Here is a 19,156-nt window from a genome sequence, read left to right as displayed (position 1 = left end):
AACACTGTGTGCATGCTCGATATTTTTATGGTACGGTTTTAAGGTGTATTCAATATGATTTTAATCTAAACTTTGTTTTCACGCCCGTAATAACAGACTTTGAAAGCCATACTAAAAAACCTCACGCTACAGTGCGCCATCTAGTGAGACAAAAAACGATAGCCCTCATTGTTGTCAGTGTCCCATAATATTTATATTACATTATTTATTATTTAAACCTAATTTTCTGTGACAGAGCTCTAACAGCGGTACTGGAGTTGGCGGAGACCATCGCAAGTGAAGAGTCTGTGGCCGTGCAGACCACAAAGCAGAACTTAGTGTACCCAGAGGGACCAATGATGAGGGGTTAGACATATTGTGAGTATATGCCTAGGTGTCTTTTTACTTTTACTATAATCTATCTAATCATATCGAAAATACAAACTGAAACATGGATGAACAGAAAAACCCAGAAAGATACCAGCGCTGGGAATCGAACCCAGGTCCTCAGCATAGATGTCGTTAGTATCGCTGCTTAAGTGGCTAAATAAGAGAAAAGCAAGCTGAGATAATGTGGTGCATATAGGAGAAATTTGTGTCTAGACTCCTGTCCAGTGGTGGTGTGGGGTTATAGCACGCAGCACGGAATGCTGAAGACTGGGTTCGATTACCAGTGCTGCTCTTTTTCCTTGTTTTTTTATGTGCATCCGTGTTCAGTTTGTATTTTCGACATGGATTTCACGGGATGGCCGTAGAAGTAAAAAAATAGAGTTAAATAAAAAATACAAAAAGACTCCAAAAACTACCTAATCTTCTTATATATATTCTCGTAGTCACAGTGTTTTTAACCAAACTCCTCTGAAACGGCTTGACCGATTTTTATTACATTTTTTCTGTATATTCGGTAGGTCTGAGAATAGGACGTAAACTATGATTCAAATTACAAATCATAATTTGATTGCTTTAGTAGCGACATCTCTTGTCTGGGTGAGCGGTTGGTTCCGAAAGAATGTGACGTCTCGATGAGAGCGAAAACATAGATGTCGCTAGTGCTGCTGCATAAGTAGCGTAGTAGAAATAAGCAACCTGAGATATGTATGCATAGGAAAAATTCGTGTCTAAATTCCTGTCCAGCGGTGGTGTAGGGGTTATAGCACGCAGCACGGATTGCTGAGGACCTGGGTCGATTCCCAGCGCTGGTCTCTTTTCTGGTTTTTCTGTGCATCCATGTCTCAGTTTGTATTTTCGATAGGACGTAAACTATTGTCATAAATTGTACGCGGACGGAGTCGCGGGCGAGTGAGCTGTAATATTATAACGTGAAAGTTTTATTTTTATTTTTTTATTTGACGAAACTTAATTTCTAAAATACAAACTGAAATATAGATGCACAGAGAAACCAGAAAAATAAGACCAGCGCTGGGAATCGAACCCAGGTCCTCGGCGTTCCGTGCTTTGTGCTATACCGCTACACACCGCTGGACACCGCTAGATTTTACGGGATGCCCGTAAAAGAAACAAAAAATTTGGAATTGAAATAAAAAATACAAAAAGATTCCAAAAAAACAATCTTGAAACTTAATTTGCTTTGATATTTTTACCAATCAAACAAAAATAAATTTAAAGTTATCAAGTAAGTTCATAAAACTTTTTTTTCAGCGCAATTTGAATCAAGCGATGCTGCTTAGCGAAGATTTAAGCAAATCTGCAGTCGCTGCCATATCTAAGGAACAGCCGAATTCGAAAACTATTAAGACAAAAAAATGCTATAAGTATTTATACAAAGTTATATTTTTGTGTATACTAAGTTACTGACAATAAAGTACAGATTTTTATAAATTTACGTGTATTTTATTATTATGCATTATTTAAAACACAAATAGTATTTTATATTATTATCTACCCTATAAAAGACCTAAACTAAAAATGGCTGCTATATTTCGAATCTCTACGAAATTGCTTACGTCACAAACGGGAATATACGTCACTGCAACGGTATATAACAAAGAAAATCAGGTAACCTAGTTTATGGAGGCTTGCTTTACGCTTGCTGAATGACCTACCCCAAAATAGCGCATCTATAAATAGACATCTGGGCCCACACTGCCTGTGAATGGTGCAACTGCAAATAGGCCGCGGTGCAATGATATGACCTATTTATTTTTGAATGGCTATCGCATGAACGGGGATGGCCCCGTCGAGCCCTCCATTCAGTAAGCTCTGGCGTGACCTACTTTGTGTTATTCGCCTGTGCGCCTTCGAAGCGAACGTGTGTCGGACGATTGCACATATATTCCAACAAACCCGGCTCCGGGAACTATCGACAGTAATAAATAATTACTTGTCTCTATAATAGTGCTGGGGTATTATTTAAAAAAGTATTTCTCCATTCAAATCGTTAAAAATCAACCGGCGGTGCGCTCATTCAAAAACGCCGCGAAAAATATTCGGCAAGGTGGAAAAGTGACATCATTGGCTCGCGTACAGTGCACTGTGCTGTGATGTGCTAAAAATTGTGTAGGAGGGGTGACGCACCAATCCGGTAGCAGAGGTCGGCGCCCGTGCGCGAACACCGCGCCACCTGTCGCGCGCTCACACCGCTTATCAATTGAATAACCGGGACTGTTTTCTTGACGCAAGCGTACTGAGGCCAACAAAGGGGCCGAAATAAGAACGGTTCGCAAGCTGAATCTGATGTATTTATGTCATAAAAATGGTGAAATCTTGTGATGTGGCGAGTAGAAAAGTAGGATATTTCCGACGTGGAATCAGATGACCGAGGCATCTGAAAAGTAAAGTTTGCGTCTCCATATTCTCAGCTTTTGTGAATTGGCTGCGCCCTAACTGCTAGGGAGGGCCTAACCGGCCATTTTTCGTAGCTGTCGGGGTGTATAAGCGATTAGGGTACTTTCCTGGGCCTAGACCTTCCTTGTAGTCTCGGCTTAGCTATTGAACACCATTATAGAAGTACTATGCATTTGGATTAGGTACATGAAAGTACGACGACGCCCTTAGGTCACCCTGTGTGTACTGTATAGCTATAATCAATGAGACTCGTTTCATTCACAATACAAGTCCTCTCGTCGGGTCATTTGCAGCTAGCTTGCGAGCTATTTCCTGAATGAAATATTTACCTGCCCGTTGTTTCGACTCGTCCGATAATTTATTCAGCCAGTGCGATTTTCCGCGAAAAAACTTTACGGATTTAACTGTGTAAAAGCGTAATAAAAAAAATTAAACAATGGGTTTTTTATAGTGATCATTTTAGGACATTGAAGGACTATTTATACGTCATAGTTTTAATTGATGTGTGGCTCTATTGTTAACTACTCGACTCTACCAGCCAGCAATTAGATTATTCATCCAACACTTAAAATGGTTGTCCTGTAAAAAACTAATTAAGTAGGTACTGGTTAGCAATGTAATTTAAAAAAAAACCAAGCTACTTCAAAATAGGTTGATCAGTATTGATTGTAATTATAATTAATGAAGTGAAATCAAAACTAATGTTACCTAAATTTTTAGTATAGAATTACTATAAAATTTTCATTTTATTGCATAAAAGCGTGCATGAAAAACATTCACCCCATATACATTTCTGAGCCCTTTTACATGCCAGTTGTTTTCTCAGTAATTTTTATGTTTAAGTATTAATTATTAACCTTTAACACTGATATTATGTATATTATAGACCTATAATTATAGGTACTTTATTAAAAAATGTAGTAGGTATTAAGAACAGAACAGGAAATCAATCATTGCTTACCCTGAAACTGTTTTTTTAACAGAAATAAAAAAAAACATATTGGGCATATTTGGTGATAAATATTTTTCTATGGCATCCAGCATACCTCACACCACCATTAAACTTGCTAATTCTGCCAGTAAATAGTCATTCTTGAGCTGTTGTGTTCTGTTGTGGAGGGGTAAACTGCTGCTAGCCTAACTTGCTGTGAACCCTTTTCACAGTAATCATTTTCAGTGGCTTCATTTATAGAGAACCTGACTATGAAGCCTGAGTCCCGGGTTTGATTCCCGGCCGGGGCAAATATTTGTATGAATAATACAGTGTTTTGTTCCCGAGTCTTGGAATAATTATTGTTATGATAAGTATGTTTTTTTTATTCAATACACATGTTATAATTACAATATGAAACCTGGAGACGAGTTAGTTTTCAATGGGTGACAGTGACAGTCTCAGTGGTACTCTTATCGTAACATTGATTTGTTGTTAAGAACAAACAGACTACTCAATTTAAAAAAGGAACAGTAACATATAAAAGACTATTCGGTTAAAATAACCATTTGGATTCCACTTATACATCATATTGTGTGTGTGCTACTGCGTTGCCTAGTATCCATAGTACAGCTTTGCTTAGTTTGGGACTGGGTCAATTGGTGTGAAGTGTCCCATGATATTTATTTTTATTTTTTTTAGGAAGGTTTTTACTTTACTGACTGGCAAAAGAGGATTTTTTTTAAAGTTGAAACATCATCTTTGAATCCAAAAATAATATTATAGTTGAAGTTTTCCAGGTCTATTTATTAAAATGGTTACTATTTTCTACTTATTCTTTATCCTAGCCTTGAAGGACTGAAAGGCAGAAGAACTATTTGAGAGCCTTAACATCAAAAAAAAAAATTGGGGATTTCATTACAATAGCCTAAATAGTTTCAAAAGGGTAGCTTGGGGGCTTATTAGATTTAAAGCCTTGTCATCATCCCAGCCTATATACGTCCCACTGCTGGGCACAGGCCTCCTCTCAGAACAAGACGGCTTGGGCCATAGTTCCCATGCGGGGCCAGTGCGGATTGGGAAACTTCACACGCACCATTGAATCGATTCGCAGTTTGTGCAGGTTTCCTCACGATGTTATCCTTCACCGCAAAGCTCGTGGTAAATTTCAAATGTAATTCCGCACATGAATTTCGAAAAACTCAGAGGTGCGAGCCGGGGTTTGAACCCACGACCCTCTGCTTGAGAGGCGACAGGTCAAACCACTAGGCCACCACGGCAAAGAAACCTTGCCTTTTAAAGCCTTGTAAACGTCAAGAAACGAGACGAGCCTTCAAAAGGGCTATCCTTGATTGTAGTTGTAAATTGTCATTGATATGGTCCTCCAGTTACCACAAAGTAACAACTAAATTGATCAGTTATCAGCAGCTCAGCAAAGTAATGGTGCTGCCCTACCACACTCCGACTGACAGACTGACTTGACCTTTTTTTTTTCTTAGCTAATCAATTTATTAGTCTTCAATTTTTATTTGTTACTAGCCGTTGCCCGCGGCTTCGCCTCCGTTGTATTTTTTTTTTCATAAAAACCTTCCTTTTATAATAACAAATGCAACAAAAAAAGAATTAGCGAAATCGGTCCAGCCGTTTCCGAGTTTTGCGCTTAGCAACACATTTTACGATTCATTTTTATTTATATAGATTACTTTCTAATGTATCTTTCTATGTATAGTTTATAGAATTATATTTTATCCCAAGTAATGGTGCTCAGCTCAGGCCATACAATACAATAACTATTTAATGAACACCAACACATAGTAAGCAGTACAGAAAACAAAGGTATATGGAGATTTTCCAAGGAAAGCAATAGGCAGCCTTATCGCTCCATAGCGGTCTCTTCCAGGCAACCTTTACAATAGACAGAAGGAAGAAATAAATTAGCATAGCATATCCTCATGATCTCTCAATACGGTATTTGACTATTTTGTATGTGTTTTATAAATTAAAACTACACAATGCCTGTTATCAAATAGAGAAACAATTTTTAAGCTACCTTTACAAATAACAAAGTTATGAAGGTTTGAAATTCAAGATTAGACAGAGAAAGAAATACTGGCATGTGACGTCACTCGCCAGTAGCGCCATACTTGCTGCATAAAGAAAAGCGTTTGAGAAAGAGACAGGTATAAAGATTTTTCAAAAAATCGCTATAAATCCAATTTTCAACCGAATTAAGTTTTCTCTTCGCTAAACACTGTCTGTATATCTATATTTTCATAATAATATTAAGATATGGCAAATTCGGAAGTTGTCAAATACCGTATTTCCTCACGCTTTAATGTCACATTCCAGTGTCTACTTGGTGCGAGTGCGAGCGCAGGTGATGTGTCGGGACGAGGGCACGGGCGGCTGGGTCGCGCTGGGGGGAGGGGGGCTCGCCGATGTCATGGTCGGGAAGCGGCACCCCGCCTCCGCAGGTCAGTACCAGCTCCAAACAATTCTGTACCAGGCCGAAACATGTTAGTACCAGGCCTCTGCAGTTAAATACCAGGCTGAAACAGATCAGCACCAGGTCAAAGCAGCAATATATAAGTAGTGCCACCAGGATTCAGGTCACGCACACAAGAACTCATGTACTGACAGTTTCAGTCATGTTTGCAGGTGGTAGGACCTTGTGCAAGGTCCGCCCGGATTGCTACCACCATCTTGCTCGCTAATCCTGCCATGAAACAGCAGTGCTTGCACTGTTGTGTTTCGGCGTGGAGAGTAAGACAGCCGGTGAAATTACTGGCACTTGAGGTATCCCATCTTAGGCCTCTAGGTTGGCAACGCATCTGCAATCCCCTGGTGTTGCAGGTGTCTATGGGCGGTGGTGATCTCTTATCATCAGGAGACCCACTTGCTCGTTTGCCATCCAGTTGAATAAAAAAAAAATAAAAAAATGACAGCGGGAATATAACATTCACTCATTTATTTCATTCATTCTCCTTTTATACAATCAGTTGTTCATGTCATGTAGCTATATGTGTAATTTTATTCACTTCAACTCTCGTGGCACTACCCGTACCAGGCCATGGCGTGCATTGAGAGTAAACAGCGCTAGAGTTACCTACCCTGCTGAGAGGGTGGCGTGCTGCTGCAGGCGCAAACCGGCTGCCTACCATGCAATTGGCCCACAGCACGCTAATGTTACCAGGCCGGAACAGCTCAGTACCAGGCCTCCGCGGGTCAAAATACTGATTGGTTGTAAAATAGCATTAATCAAATAAAAAAATCAATTCTCTTACGTCACAGAAACATATTAACTTTATTAAAATCAATGAATTTCGAAAAATATCTGGGCATTTCTCCACTAATTGGCAAGTCGTTGCTCTTGTTATTTTTTGGGAAAACGTGTTGAGATAAATGTCAAAGAAAAATATTTCTGTTTTTAAAAACAACCATATTTTTAAACTTGTCTAATGTTATACCAAAAATAAAAGTAATAATTAATTTAAATTTTTCAAACACCTCAAAAAACAGTACCCTGACATGTCCCAACCCAGAATTTGATAAGTATCAGATATTATTAGCCATGTGTTACAATTTACAATTTAACAAAAAAAATAACCTAAAATAGTAGATTGTACATCAAGAGCATAAAACGAGCCATTTTACCCAAGACATTCATATAGCCACCCTAGCCTGTACGGCGAGGGTGGATAGACACGTCGAGGGGAAAATGGATTTAATGCTCGAGTTTTACACTCTGCTTTTCACTTCGAGGGCGAGGAAATGAAATAGCAACAGTGAAAACAATTGTTCACTCAGTACGTAAAATTTATTTTTCATGCATTACTATACATATAATTATATTTTTTTTAGTTTTAGTGAATTATTTTGATTGATTTGATTGATTTTTAGTTTTATATAAATAAAAAAATGTATTAAAAAAATATAAAGAAACTTCTTTGTTTATCGCTGTTGACACCTAATTACCTTGGTCTTAGACGAAATTTTTTTTTATGCACTGGTGCATATAAAGTCATTTTATGTCGCATAGATCCAGCATAAACACCAACTTCACGATGAGAAGTGAAAAGATGATTACATCATTGATCAAACATTGTCCCAAGAGTACAAAAACAGTACCCTGTTGCCTGATTATGATTAATATAAAAAAAATTAGATTGACATTCGTGCATACATTTATGTATATAAGTCTACACAACACTAGTTATGGTGCAAACTCATTTTTACAAGCTTTTTAGTTTCACCTGTCCCGTTGTCTGTCTGTCTTTAATCAAATCTTGCAAGTTAAATTCGACCATCAGCCAGAAGTTGGATGGGCTTGAAATTTGGTATACTTATGTAAATTGCGTGACAATACTCTGGAATCTGGTAGTAACATCCTGGTGGTCCGGCCAGGATAGTCACCACAGGACGGAACTCTTCAACGATTAATAAAATTTGGTCAACAAAAAGTATTCAGCAAAAAAAGCTAGTATTAAAAATGAAAATTTAACCTAAAACTTATTACTGTTCAATTCATCATAATTTGAAGAGAAAGTTGGCAGGGGACTGTTCAAATTTTACGTTATAAATATAATATAATATAAATTAGTGGAGAAATTCCCAGCTACTGTTGCCCTAGGCCCAGGACCCAGGGTCATGACACCCATGACCCCCCCCCCCCCCTGGACCTGCCTTTGTTCACACAGGTATTGTATGTACCATGTCGTTGCAGGTGGGGACAATAACGGCGACACGTCATCTTCGTCCGCAAACGCACCGACACACGATTACTACATACACGGCAAACGAATCAGCGACAGCATGGTGAGTCATCCCAGCCTATATACGTCCCACTGCTGGGCACAGGCCTCTCAGAACAAGAGGGCTTGGGCCATAGTTTCCACGCGGGCCCAGTGCGGATTGGGAACTTCACACGCACCATTGAGTTACTTCGCTGGTAACACAAACTGAAATATAGATGCACAGAAAAAATAGAAAAATAAGCCGAAAAAGTTTCTCGATGAGGGCTACGGCATAGATGTCGCTAGCGTCGCTGCTTAAGTGACTAAGAAACAAAAACAAGCTGAGATATGAGGTGCATAGGGAAATTCGTGTCGGTACCGTTGACCATCAGTGGTGTAGCGGTATAGCACGCGGTACGGATTACCGAGGACCTGGGTTCGATTCCCAGTGATGGTCTTATTTTTCTGTTTTTTCTGTGCATCTATATTTCAGTTTGTATTTTCAATTTAGGTTTTACGGGATGACCGTAAAAGTAAAAATTTGGAATTGAAATAAAAAATACAAAAAGATTCCAAAAAACCAATCTTAATATGCATACATGTTTATTTAACGTTTGGGCTCTACAGTAAACCAGAATTACTGCACATAATGTGCGGCAACACATGCTGAGTGGAGACCCTTTTTGGTATCCTGCCGTGTCACCAAGTAACATAGTTTTAGTCTTAGTTTTAGGTCGTACTGTTGGAGCCAAAATAAACCTTTCTTTCTTTCTCTTGTGAAAAATCCCTCATTCGTTACGCAGGTTGTCCTCGAGTGCACGATAAAGAAGGACTTCCAGTACAACAAGGTGATGCCCACTTTCCACCACTGGGTGACGGACGAAAAGCGTTTCGGACTGACGTTCCAGACGGCCGCGGACGCGCGCGCCTTCGACAAAGGCGTCCGCACCGCCATCGAGGAGCTGCTGGACGGTGAGTCTTAACCCCGGGAATGTCCAGAGGCCGTCTATAGCCCATGTGGGGGCACTGGGGCACAGAAACATGGGTTGGGGCCCTTTTGGAAATTAAAGAAAGTTATTTCTCCCCTTTAGGGGGCCCCATGGGCTGGGGGCCCTAAGCACGGGCACCACCCTTATGGTAAAGACGGAATTGCAGGCCGGACCGTCTTAGATAGGCCTTGCTGGGGTCCTGGAGCACACAAGATTCAAATTGGCATTGATCACTTTTTTACAATGTGGTCTAATTCCAAAACCATTTTGAGGAATAGGTTTATTAAATCGTTTTTTTAGTTTTTATATTTGCAAAATAACGTGTGACCTTTGTTTGACTTTCATCGTAAATAAACGTTATGTAACTCAACCGTCTAATCATAATACTGGCAGGTGACAGAAGACACTCCTTTTTTTTAATAATTGTGACGGGCAAAGATAAATGCAGTTTTTAACGCCATGGCAAACTATGGTTAGCTCAGGTTAGCTATAATTCCGGTAACCTATAAAAGCTAACATTTTTTTTTCTCCACAACATGGAATTGGACATTAGATTTTAAGTAAACATTTGCATGCCAATTTTGGCTAAACATGTAAATCTAAAGCTAACACCTATTAAACATTTTTCCCTTTTTCGGCGTTTCGGGGGCCCCATGGGCTGGGGGCACTGGGCACGGCCCCCGTCTGCCTTTATGGTAAAAACGGTATTGCAGGCAGGGCCGTCTTAGGTAGGCCACGCGGGGGCCCTGGGGCACACAAGAACCTGGGTGGGGGCCATTTTAGAAATTGTCAAAAGTTAATGATAGATTTTTTCTGCTGTATTTTTTTTTTTCATGAAAAGAAGGCAAACGAACAAGCAGGTCATCTGATAGGAAATAATCACCACCACTCATGAGTAAGAACGGACCAATGACTCTACTAGAGTAGTATCTAGTAGAGTCATTGGTCCGTTGCCGGCCTTTAAGGAAAGTATAAGCCCTTTTCTTGAAAGCCCAGGTGTCATAGTTGTTCAGAAACACTGCTGACGGAAGTTGATTCCACAATGTCACTGTAGATACAAATTTATTTCGAAACAGCAGCAATAAAAAGCAGTTAACTAAATTCTTAAAACTAAACTTAGTTATGTATGTATGTAAACTCTTTATTTTACTAAAGAAAACAAATAAAATACAATTGACAAACTTTGAGACACTTGTACAAAGGCGGACTTATCAGTAAGTATATTGTTGATTTATTTATTACACACAAAATCTATATATATAATATACATCTGACCTAGGGAATTTCTTCTGAGCAAAATCTTCGATCTGTTTTTGTCAGATTTAAATTGAAAGAAAGTATATATCGGCGTTTCGGGGGCCCCCTGGGCACGGGCCCTGTGTGCCCTTATGGTAAAACGGTATTGGCCCCATAGTCTTAATGATCGGCAGTGGAGCTCATTGTGGTCAATGGAAGACATGCTCGATTTTGCTCTGGTATATCTGAAAAAATCAAGATCAGCTCGATTTCTAACCCCCGACGCAAAAAGAGGGGCATTATAAGTTTGACGCCAATATCTGTCTATAGCACCGTAGCTCTCAAACTATGTAAACTCTAATTTTTTAGTCCGTAGAATTCTGACAGCTGTCATAATTTGACGTTTCAGGAGTAAGGAACCTTTTTCCCTGGACTTATTATTGGCAGACTGACCTATCCTTTAATCAAACTTCTTGTAAGGCCGTTGTTGGCCGACTTACTATTATCAAAAAGGCAGAAAGCTGTAAAAAAAAACTCATTACAATAATTACGATGAGAGGTGTAGGTACTAGGTACGTAAGTTAACAATATGGTCACGAAAGAAAGAAGTACAGTAGGATAAAAAGGGCTTTGTAATGTATGAAATAAAGCTCGGTATTTTTTAATAATTCTATTTTTCAGCGAGTATGGGAAATTGAATGTTTAAGGCAATAGGCCAAATAGAGAACAGTACTTCTAAGTTGGACGCTTTACAATTCAACTTTATTAAGGCACTAGAAATAAATAAAACATAAGTTGTGAAAATCTTTTATTCATCATCAGAATCATCATCATCTGTATAAAAAGAGCTGTCACTGTCATCACTTTCCCCGACCCATATCACAAATTTATCGCAGACACTATCTATTAAATGGTCAAGGTTGCATAATTTGTCTTCTTCTTTTATTGTATGTGATATACAACCTTGCCATTCTGTCGCAGTAATTTTATTTACTTCTTGGAGTAACCATTTTTTTACGTCAGCCATTTTTAATTTTTTTATAAGTTTTTTTTAGAAAGGGCGATGCTTTAGAATCTAAATTATTGCATCGCTCTTTCTCGCTCTTTAGATAGTTATTTGTGTCACAAGGGAGCAAACAAGGTGTATTTACGACGGGGGCGATACATTGAATCCAGAATATAACAAAGGATTCTACAATAGAATCCTGAGCGTAGCGAGGAGCTAAAGTAGAATCCTGAGCGTAATGAGGGATTCAAGTGATAACGCCCAAGACGAAAATAGTTTTACTCCCCAGTGGCTCATACAACTTTTCACACCGGGCATTAAGAAACTAGAAAAAAAAAAGTAACCAGCATATAAAATGGCGTGGTATTACAATTATCAACTTCAAAAAATTGCATTTACAATAAAACACTTAGAAAAGCCTTGAACAGAAAAGTTGCACTTTGCTCCCTCTCGTCAGGGAGGAAAAGTTACTTTTCTGAATGAGAGGTGTGAAAAAAACATTAAATTAATTATCTTGTACTTACCAATGTAAAAATTGTAATTTAAACATTAATTTATCTAATGTGCTTTTTTCCTTGCTTCCGTATACTGGATTCCTACACGGTAAGTATAAGTATATGAGTCTATGTACATATAACGCGGTATTATACCATACCATAATCTAATTTAAAAATGCAACATTGCGTCATATAACATCAAAATCAGTTAAATGTAAAAAACTCTACTTTGGTTTAAGAAAACAATTAGGTATTATCTTTGTCTGATTCATATTTAAAATCAAATCAATCGTTAGTTAGATGCAAGAGTTAATTATCATTACCTTAATTCTTGATTTGATTATCTTTAAACACTAAGAGTTAGACTGACTGACTGAGAAGACTGGGGGGAAAAAAGTGGTTGGAAACTGCTCAAGACCGGTACCCTTAGTGTAAGTTTTCGGTTACAAAATACGTCTTGATCACGTTCGCGTTAAAATCTCAATTTGTATGGTAGCACGAACATCGCAAACTTTCCGCTAGAGGCGCTGTTCGTGTTTCCATACAAATTGAGATTTTAACGCGAACGCGATCGAGACGTATTTTGTAACCGAAAACTTACACTAAGGGTACCGAACAGATGGCATAAGCTGAAGGATGCGTACACCTTAGCGGTTGAGAACGGCTAAAGAAGAAAAAGAGTTAGGCCGCTTTCTTCTTCGCTTCTTTTTTGGAGAAAGTAACTTCATTTAACCTGCTGATGTGTCTTTAAAGTTTACTCATAAGCTTATACAGTAATTTTACTTTTAATCTATTTTATAACTATCTAAATCAAAGGATGAAAACACGTACAGCCGGTTTGGTTCTCTGTCTTTTCGGCGAGTTATTACCAAACATTTCAGTTGTCAAACTTTCATTTCCCATGTCATGATTTTCTCTGAAACCATATTTTTTTCAGAGCTTTCATAAAACAAACCTAACCTAAACCTGTTTCTATAAAACCATAAAAAATACACAGTTTTTTTGTTCCGTTGAAATAAAACAGTTTGGCAAATGAAGCATTTTGGTATAATGTTTCTGCGATAAAGCAGGATACCAGCTGGGTCTCCACTGAGCGGGCTGCGCGAGGCAAGACTGTAAGGCATGATTAGGGTTCCGTAGCCAAAGTGGCAAAAACGGAACCCTTATAGTTTCGCCATGTCTTGTCGGTCTGTCTGTCCGTCCGTCCGCGGCTTTGTTCACGGACTATCAATGCTAGAAAGCTGAAATTTTGCACGAATATGTATGTAAACTATGCCGACAAAATGGTAGAATAAAAATAACAAAAAAAAAATACTTATACATAAATATGCGCTTAAAGCGCGTAAGTTAAAAAAATAACAATAAGATGTGATAAAATTACCAAAATAACATTTATTTTACTAATTTATCGACATACTTACTTTCTGTATGTCGATAAATTCGACATTAAGGGCCTGTTTCACCACCTGTCCACTAACTTTAAGTGTCAGATAAAAGTAATGCAGTCTTTGTTTATTCGGAAAAAACAAACAGAGACGGCATCACTAATATCCGTCACTTAAAGTTAGTGAACAAGTGGTGAAACAGGCCCTAATTCTAATAAGGCAGCAACACTATCGCATTCCTGAGCTCTGCATTTAACGCGCGCGCTATCTGTAGTAAGGTAGAAGGTTGTACTTGTATGTTTGTCTTCAACGTTAATTATGTTTCAGGTATGGGCGGGGCGTGGCCTTCGCTTCACGCGTACAAAAAACACAATCCAGCTCCGAAAGAGGACGATGAGGAACAAAACATATTCGAGGTAAGTTTAATTTAAAAATAATAAAATAAATATAAATATCATTACACAATTAACCTAGTCCCATACTAAGCAAAGTTTGTATTTTAGATGCTAGACAACGGATAAACATACTTAAATATGTATACTTAGATAAATAATACTTAAATAGGTACATATTAAACATCCAAGAGCCGAGAAGAAACATTCGTATTATTCATACAAATATCTGCCCCGGCCGGGAATCGAACCCGGGACCTCAAGCTTCGTGGTCAGGTTCTCTACCACTTGGCCATCCGGTCGTCGCGAAATATTGGCCAGGGGCCCTACCACGCTCTCTTAATGCGATTCAGTTTAAGCTCTAAACTGAACTGCATCGCTATTTCGTACCACGACGTTACTTTTGCGATTCAGTTCAAGCACGGTTCAGCGACAGCGATACAGACATTTTCATTCACTCACTTCAAGCGGTTTTCGTACCATGACGCTTAACTTGAGTGGGAATTGAATCGCTTCAGTGTCAAATTTAGCGATTCAGTATAAGTTACTCATTCTGTCAATTCTTTTGGATCGCTTCAACTTCAACTAATGAAATAAAACGAATTCAGTGTTTTACGGTGCAAATAACAACTTTAGTATGTAAGTAATCAATTTTCTAGTGCATAGCGTGTTAGTTCAACATAGAAAAATCCGCAAGCTGTTAAAACACAGTTGTCGGTAGTTTTTCAGATGTCGAAGGAATTATTATTTTTGGAATTTTTGGAATGCGATCTCATGGAGAATACAGGGCGAAAAAAAATAGGCTCCGTAATCGCAAGGAAAACAATCCGTTTGAACTCGGGGATTTAGAGTTCATTCGAAGATATCGCCTGTCGAAAGAGCTGACTCTAGACCTCTGTGAGGAGCTAAGGCCATTGCTCAAAGAACCTGTGAGGTCTACTGACTTAGATCTAGAGACGAAGGTAAACTCATAATTATTAGCTTCATTACGCCTTACGTATATGCACATTTGTAACTTTAACTAGGTTATGCTTTGGCAAAAGTACTTATTCGAAATACTTGATTATTGTAGGTATTGACTACGCTGTCGTTATATGCTGTCGGGTCGTATCAAAGACCCATAGGTGATATAGGTGCGCATTCTTTGGCGCAGCAAACAGTATCATCTGTTGTTGCGCAAATAACAGCCTGTTTAAATACTCCTCAAATGAGGAGGAAGTATATTGTCTTCCCTTCTACTCTGGAAGAGAGGAATGAGACAAGAACCCTGTAAGTAAACCTATTATCTGTTAGTATGTACAGTCAACAGCAGAAGTAGTTAGGTGGACAGTTGAAGAGCCCCCGGGCGCCACATTTAGGGGGCGGCAAAATACCATAAAAATTTAATGGTTTGTGTGAAGTTCGCAAGTTCTCAGCAGTGGGACGTGTATAGGCTGGGTGGGATGATGATGATAGAGTTTAAAGTCACGCGCGTAGATCGCCATTACCTAAGCTCTTACCAGGTTACAGTCCCCACAGTACACTTTTTTGAAAAAATGCTCTTGTAGGTATATTCCCGTCAAAATAAATGTTTTTATTTTAATTTTATTTGTATAGGTTTTTTAATAAATTCGGAATGCCTGGAGTCTTGGGATGTGTAGATGGTACTCTAATACCCATAATCAGACCATCTCAGCATGAAGAGCGATACTACTGTAGAAAACAATTCCATTCTCTGAATGTTCAACTGGTTAGTTATTCTGAATAACGTAATGAAGAATTTTGCTTTCGTGGCAATCCTACACAATTTATAAATCTGTTTGTTTTAAATTACAGATATGTGACGCAAACATGCAAATCACAAGTATAGATGCTAGTTTTGGTGGCGCAACACACGATTCTTTTATTTGGAATTGTCACCCAATAAAGACTTTTTTGGAGGGTCTTAACGAGGCTACATGGCTACTGGGTAAATAACACATTTATATTATGATAATGCAAAAGCAATGTTTCATGTCAGTCAGCCAAAATTTGAAACGAATAGGTAGGCAGGCCGACAAACACCATGCCGTATATCTTATGGCGCCTTGACATAAGTAAGCCAAATAATTAATTATAGTAATTATTAATTGATGACATAATGTTTAAATGGGCTCTCGACGCAAGAGACGATCTAGACTTGTCATCATCGCATCTTGTAATTTTTCTACCGTTGATAATGGAACAGAAATAAATTCTAAAAGTTTTTAAGTATATTACATAATATGTATTTACAGGTGATTCCGGGTATCCTCTCAGGAAGTACATGATGACTCCCATTACCAACGCTGCAGAGGACTCGCCTGAAAGTCACTACACTAACATTCATGTTCGCGCCAGAAACGTAGTTGAAAGGACTTTAGGAGTTCTTAAAACTCGTTTTCGGTGCATTAGTGGCCATCGAGTGTTGAATTACAGCCCAGAAGTTGCTGGCTCTATTATAAATGCTTGTGCTATATTGCACAATATTTGCAATACAGCAAATCTGCCCATTTTAGATTTGGGACCCTTGCCTCGATACCATAATCGCCGTCTGCAGCAGGCGGCTACCGAGCCGCTGCTCGAGGACGCAGTTGTCATTGATGAGACGGAAAGAAGCAACCCACAACTGTGACTCGGTACAGCCATAAGGAATCGCCTTGTTCGCCGATTATGGGAAGGGAGATAATCCTTGTGTTGCATTTCTCACGATGATATAAATAAATACCTAAACCTAAAACGATTTTTTGTTAACACTTATTATGTTTAAGACCCCGCAGACTATAAATAGTAATGAGAATCCCACCAAAAACATTTCATATACACGAGAGTGTATGAGTTATTTATTATTAGAGTCAAGCCCCTAGCCAGTACCCTTAGTGTAAATTTTCGGTTACAAAATACGTCTCGATCGCGTTCGCGTTAGAATCTCAATTTGTATGGAAACACGAACGGCGCCTCTAGCGGAACGTTTGAGATGTTGTCACTATGTATTCACTCTCTCGGAATTGCCTACCTACGGGACAGGCCTCGCCTAGTGTAGGAGCCAGTGAAAAGTATTGTGTATGAAGAGCTGTTAATGTATGTACGTTCATGAACTTGCTACCATTGTTATTGTTTTTCACTGTTGTTTTTTCTTTTGCAAGAATGTTTGTATGTTCTTTCCATGTATCAGCCCTCCTGTAAACCCTACTTTATATGCAATAAATGATTACTTACTTACTTACTTATTCATTATTAGGCAAAAACTACGTAATTGCGGAAATCTTCTTTATGAATAACCATATTATATAACAGGTGTAGGTAAAGGAGAAAATGAACACGTTTGGTTTGTTTTCATTTTTATTTCACAAATAATTAATTTACAAAAATTCAAAGTCAAAGTCAAAGTCAAAATATCTTTATTCAATTTAGGCTATAACAAGCACTTATGAATGTCAAAAAAAATCTACCACCGGTTCGGAAAAACCTCTGTTGAGAAAAATCCGGCAAGAAACTCAACGAGAAATATTTAGCCAGTCTGTAAGATGGAACTTTAAGCTTCCCTGTGTTTCTAGTAGCCTTTGGGTTATCGAAGTTAGTGGGAAAATCACATATGTTCTTCCTTACATACATAATTATTTCAAAAACATAATGTGACGGCAGGGTTAGGATACCTGTTTCCTTAAAAGAAGATTCACGCGTCTTCAAATTATAAATTGCTCTAATTGCTCTCTTTGGTAAGATAAAAATTTACTCAATGTCTGCAGCAGATCCCATAAAATAAGGCCGTACGAAATAATGCTATTAAAGTAAGCAAAATACACCAACCGTGCCGTCGCCACATCGGTTAGCATCGAGCGTTATTCCTAAAAATATTGTTGATTTTACAAATTCAACAGTTTGACCATTTAACTTTATATTAGAAACTGAATTCGAGTCAATTTATCAACGAGAATTTAGATAGATTTTTAGAGAACCTGTCAAGACAACTCAGGCTACCTTATCTTGAAATTATATGGTTATGGTAGATTTAAATTTGGCGTTGGGGGCAGTTACTGTTCTGGAACTGGTAACCTAAAACAAAAAAAAACATGGTACTTACATAAAAAAACAACATAGCAGAACATGAGTGACCGACTTTCGTTCAGTCTTTTGAATGGCGTTTTTTTTACAATGAAACGACTTACGAAGGCATAATATTTTCTACATACCAAATTTTCTTCCAAAAACTTTAGCGCAGTCGTATGTATCGAGAAACCTAATAAGTACACATTCAACACACACACACACAATTGAATTGCTTGTTTGTAATGGGAGACTCTATCAAATTGGTAACTAATCAAAAAATGCTCCTCACCTTGCTTGCAGTAACTTCTTTGCTTGCTTTAATTTCATTCCTAATTTCTTGCAGTCCTGCGCGCAAGGTCTCATTTTTCTCCCGAGCTATTTCAATTAAGGCCCGGCGAGCCGTCTCTTGCGATATGGGGGGCTCGCGGCGCCGGCGCCTGGGTCTCTGGGGCGGCGAGCCTGCACGTTGTCGTGCTTGGATGCGGGCTCTTGGACTTTGTCTCGGACTTCGTAGGTACTCACGACATTGTGCTTCTTAACTCCTCATTGATTTTTCAGTGAGAAAAGAGACTCGTCGATTAGTGACAGCGTAAACATTTTATTTGTAATCAACACAACGGTTGCTAAGAACACGAAATGACATAGAGTTATGGTTTTGCAAAATAAAGAGGTTTTAGTATACAAAATTTGGTTTGCATATAGCGGCATCCCTTTCGCGACTTAGCGTTTCAGTTTCGGACCAGAGACAATATCGGTCTTTCATTCACCTGTAAACCATTGAGACTCAGCTCTGAGAAATAAACGTCGTGGTACTAATTTCGACGATTCAGTTTAGGTGCCTAAATTGAACTGCTCTGCGTTTGGATCGTTTGTGAAAAGATCATGGTACGCCTCCAGGTCTTTTTTTCAATTCAACGAAAAATGATGAAGCACGTTTTGACGTCACGGCCCCCGTTCCCGAACTTTGATGAGCTTCATCTTTATTTGATGTGACTGACAAAATTCCCAATATTTTTCTGATAATCTCACTGACTCTGGACTTAATAGGATATTCTTTTATCAATGAAGTTACCCAATCCATACATAATATTATAAATGCTTGTGTGTTTGTATGTTTGTTCGTCTTTCACGTCCACGGATCGACGTGATTTTTAGC

The 19,156-nt window shown here is 38.6% G+C and overlaps 1 protein-coding gene across 2 annotated transcripts in view; it reads left to right on the top strand.

The window, feature by feature from the left end:
- Window positions 1-2,751: 2,751 nt before the first annotated feature.
- The window catches only part of LOC141444327 (sprouty-related, EVH1 domain-containing protein 2-like), a 35,520-nt gene continuing 19,115 nt past the window's right edge, over window positions 2,752-19,156 (top strand). Inside the window, exons 1-5 of one of the 2 annotated variants that reach the window (XM_074109864.1) lie at window positions 2,752-2,771; window positions 6,065-6,189; window positions 8,439-8,530; window positions 9,252-9,420; window positions 13,940-13,977. In XM_074109864.1, coding sequence (XP_073965965.1) covers window positions 2,752-2,771; window positions 6,065-6,189; window positions 8,439-8,530; window positions 9,252-9,420; window positions 13,940-13,977 — 444 coding nt within the window. Of the gene's footprint in view, window positions 2,772-6,064; window positions 6,190-8,438; window positions 8,531-9,251; window positions 9,421-13,888; window positions 13,978-19,156 lie in introns of both variants that reach the window. The other variant, XM_074109863.1, reaches the window with a different exon arrangement.

This window comes from Choristoneura fumiferana, chromosome 29 (genome assembly GCF_025370935.1).
Source record: "Choristoneura fumiferana chromosome 29, NRCan_CFum_1, whole genome shotgun sequence".
In the NCBI taxonomy this organism is placed as follows: Eukaryota; Metazoa; Arthropoda; class Insecta; order Lepidoptera; family Tortricidae; genus Choristoneura; species Choristoneura fumiferana.
Note: the sequence above shows the minus strand (reverse complement) of the source record. Positions and strands in the feature narration are given on the sequence as shown.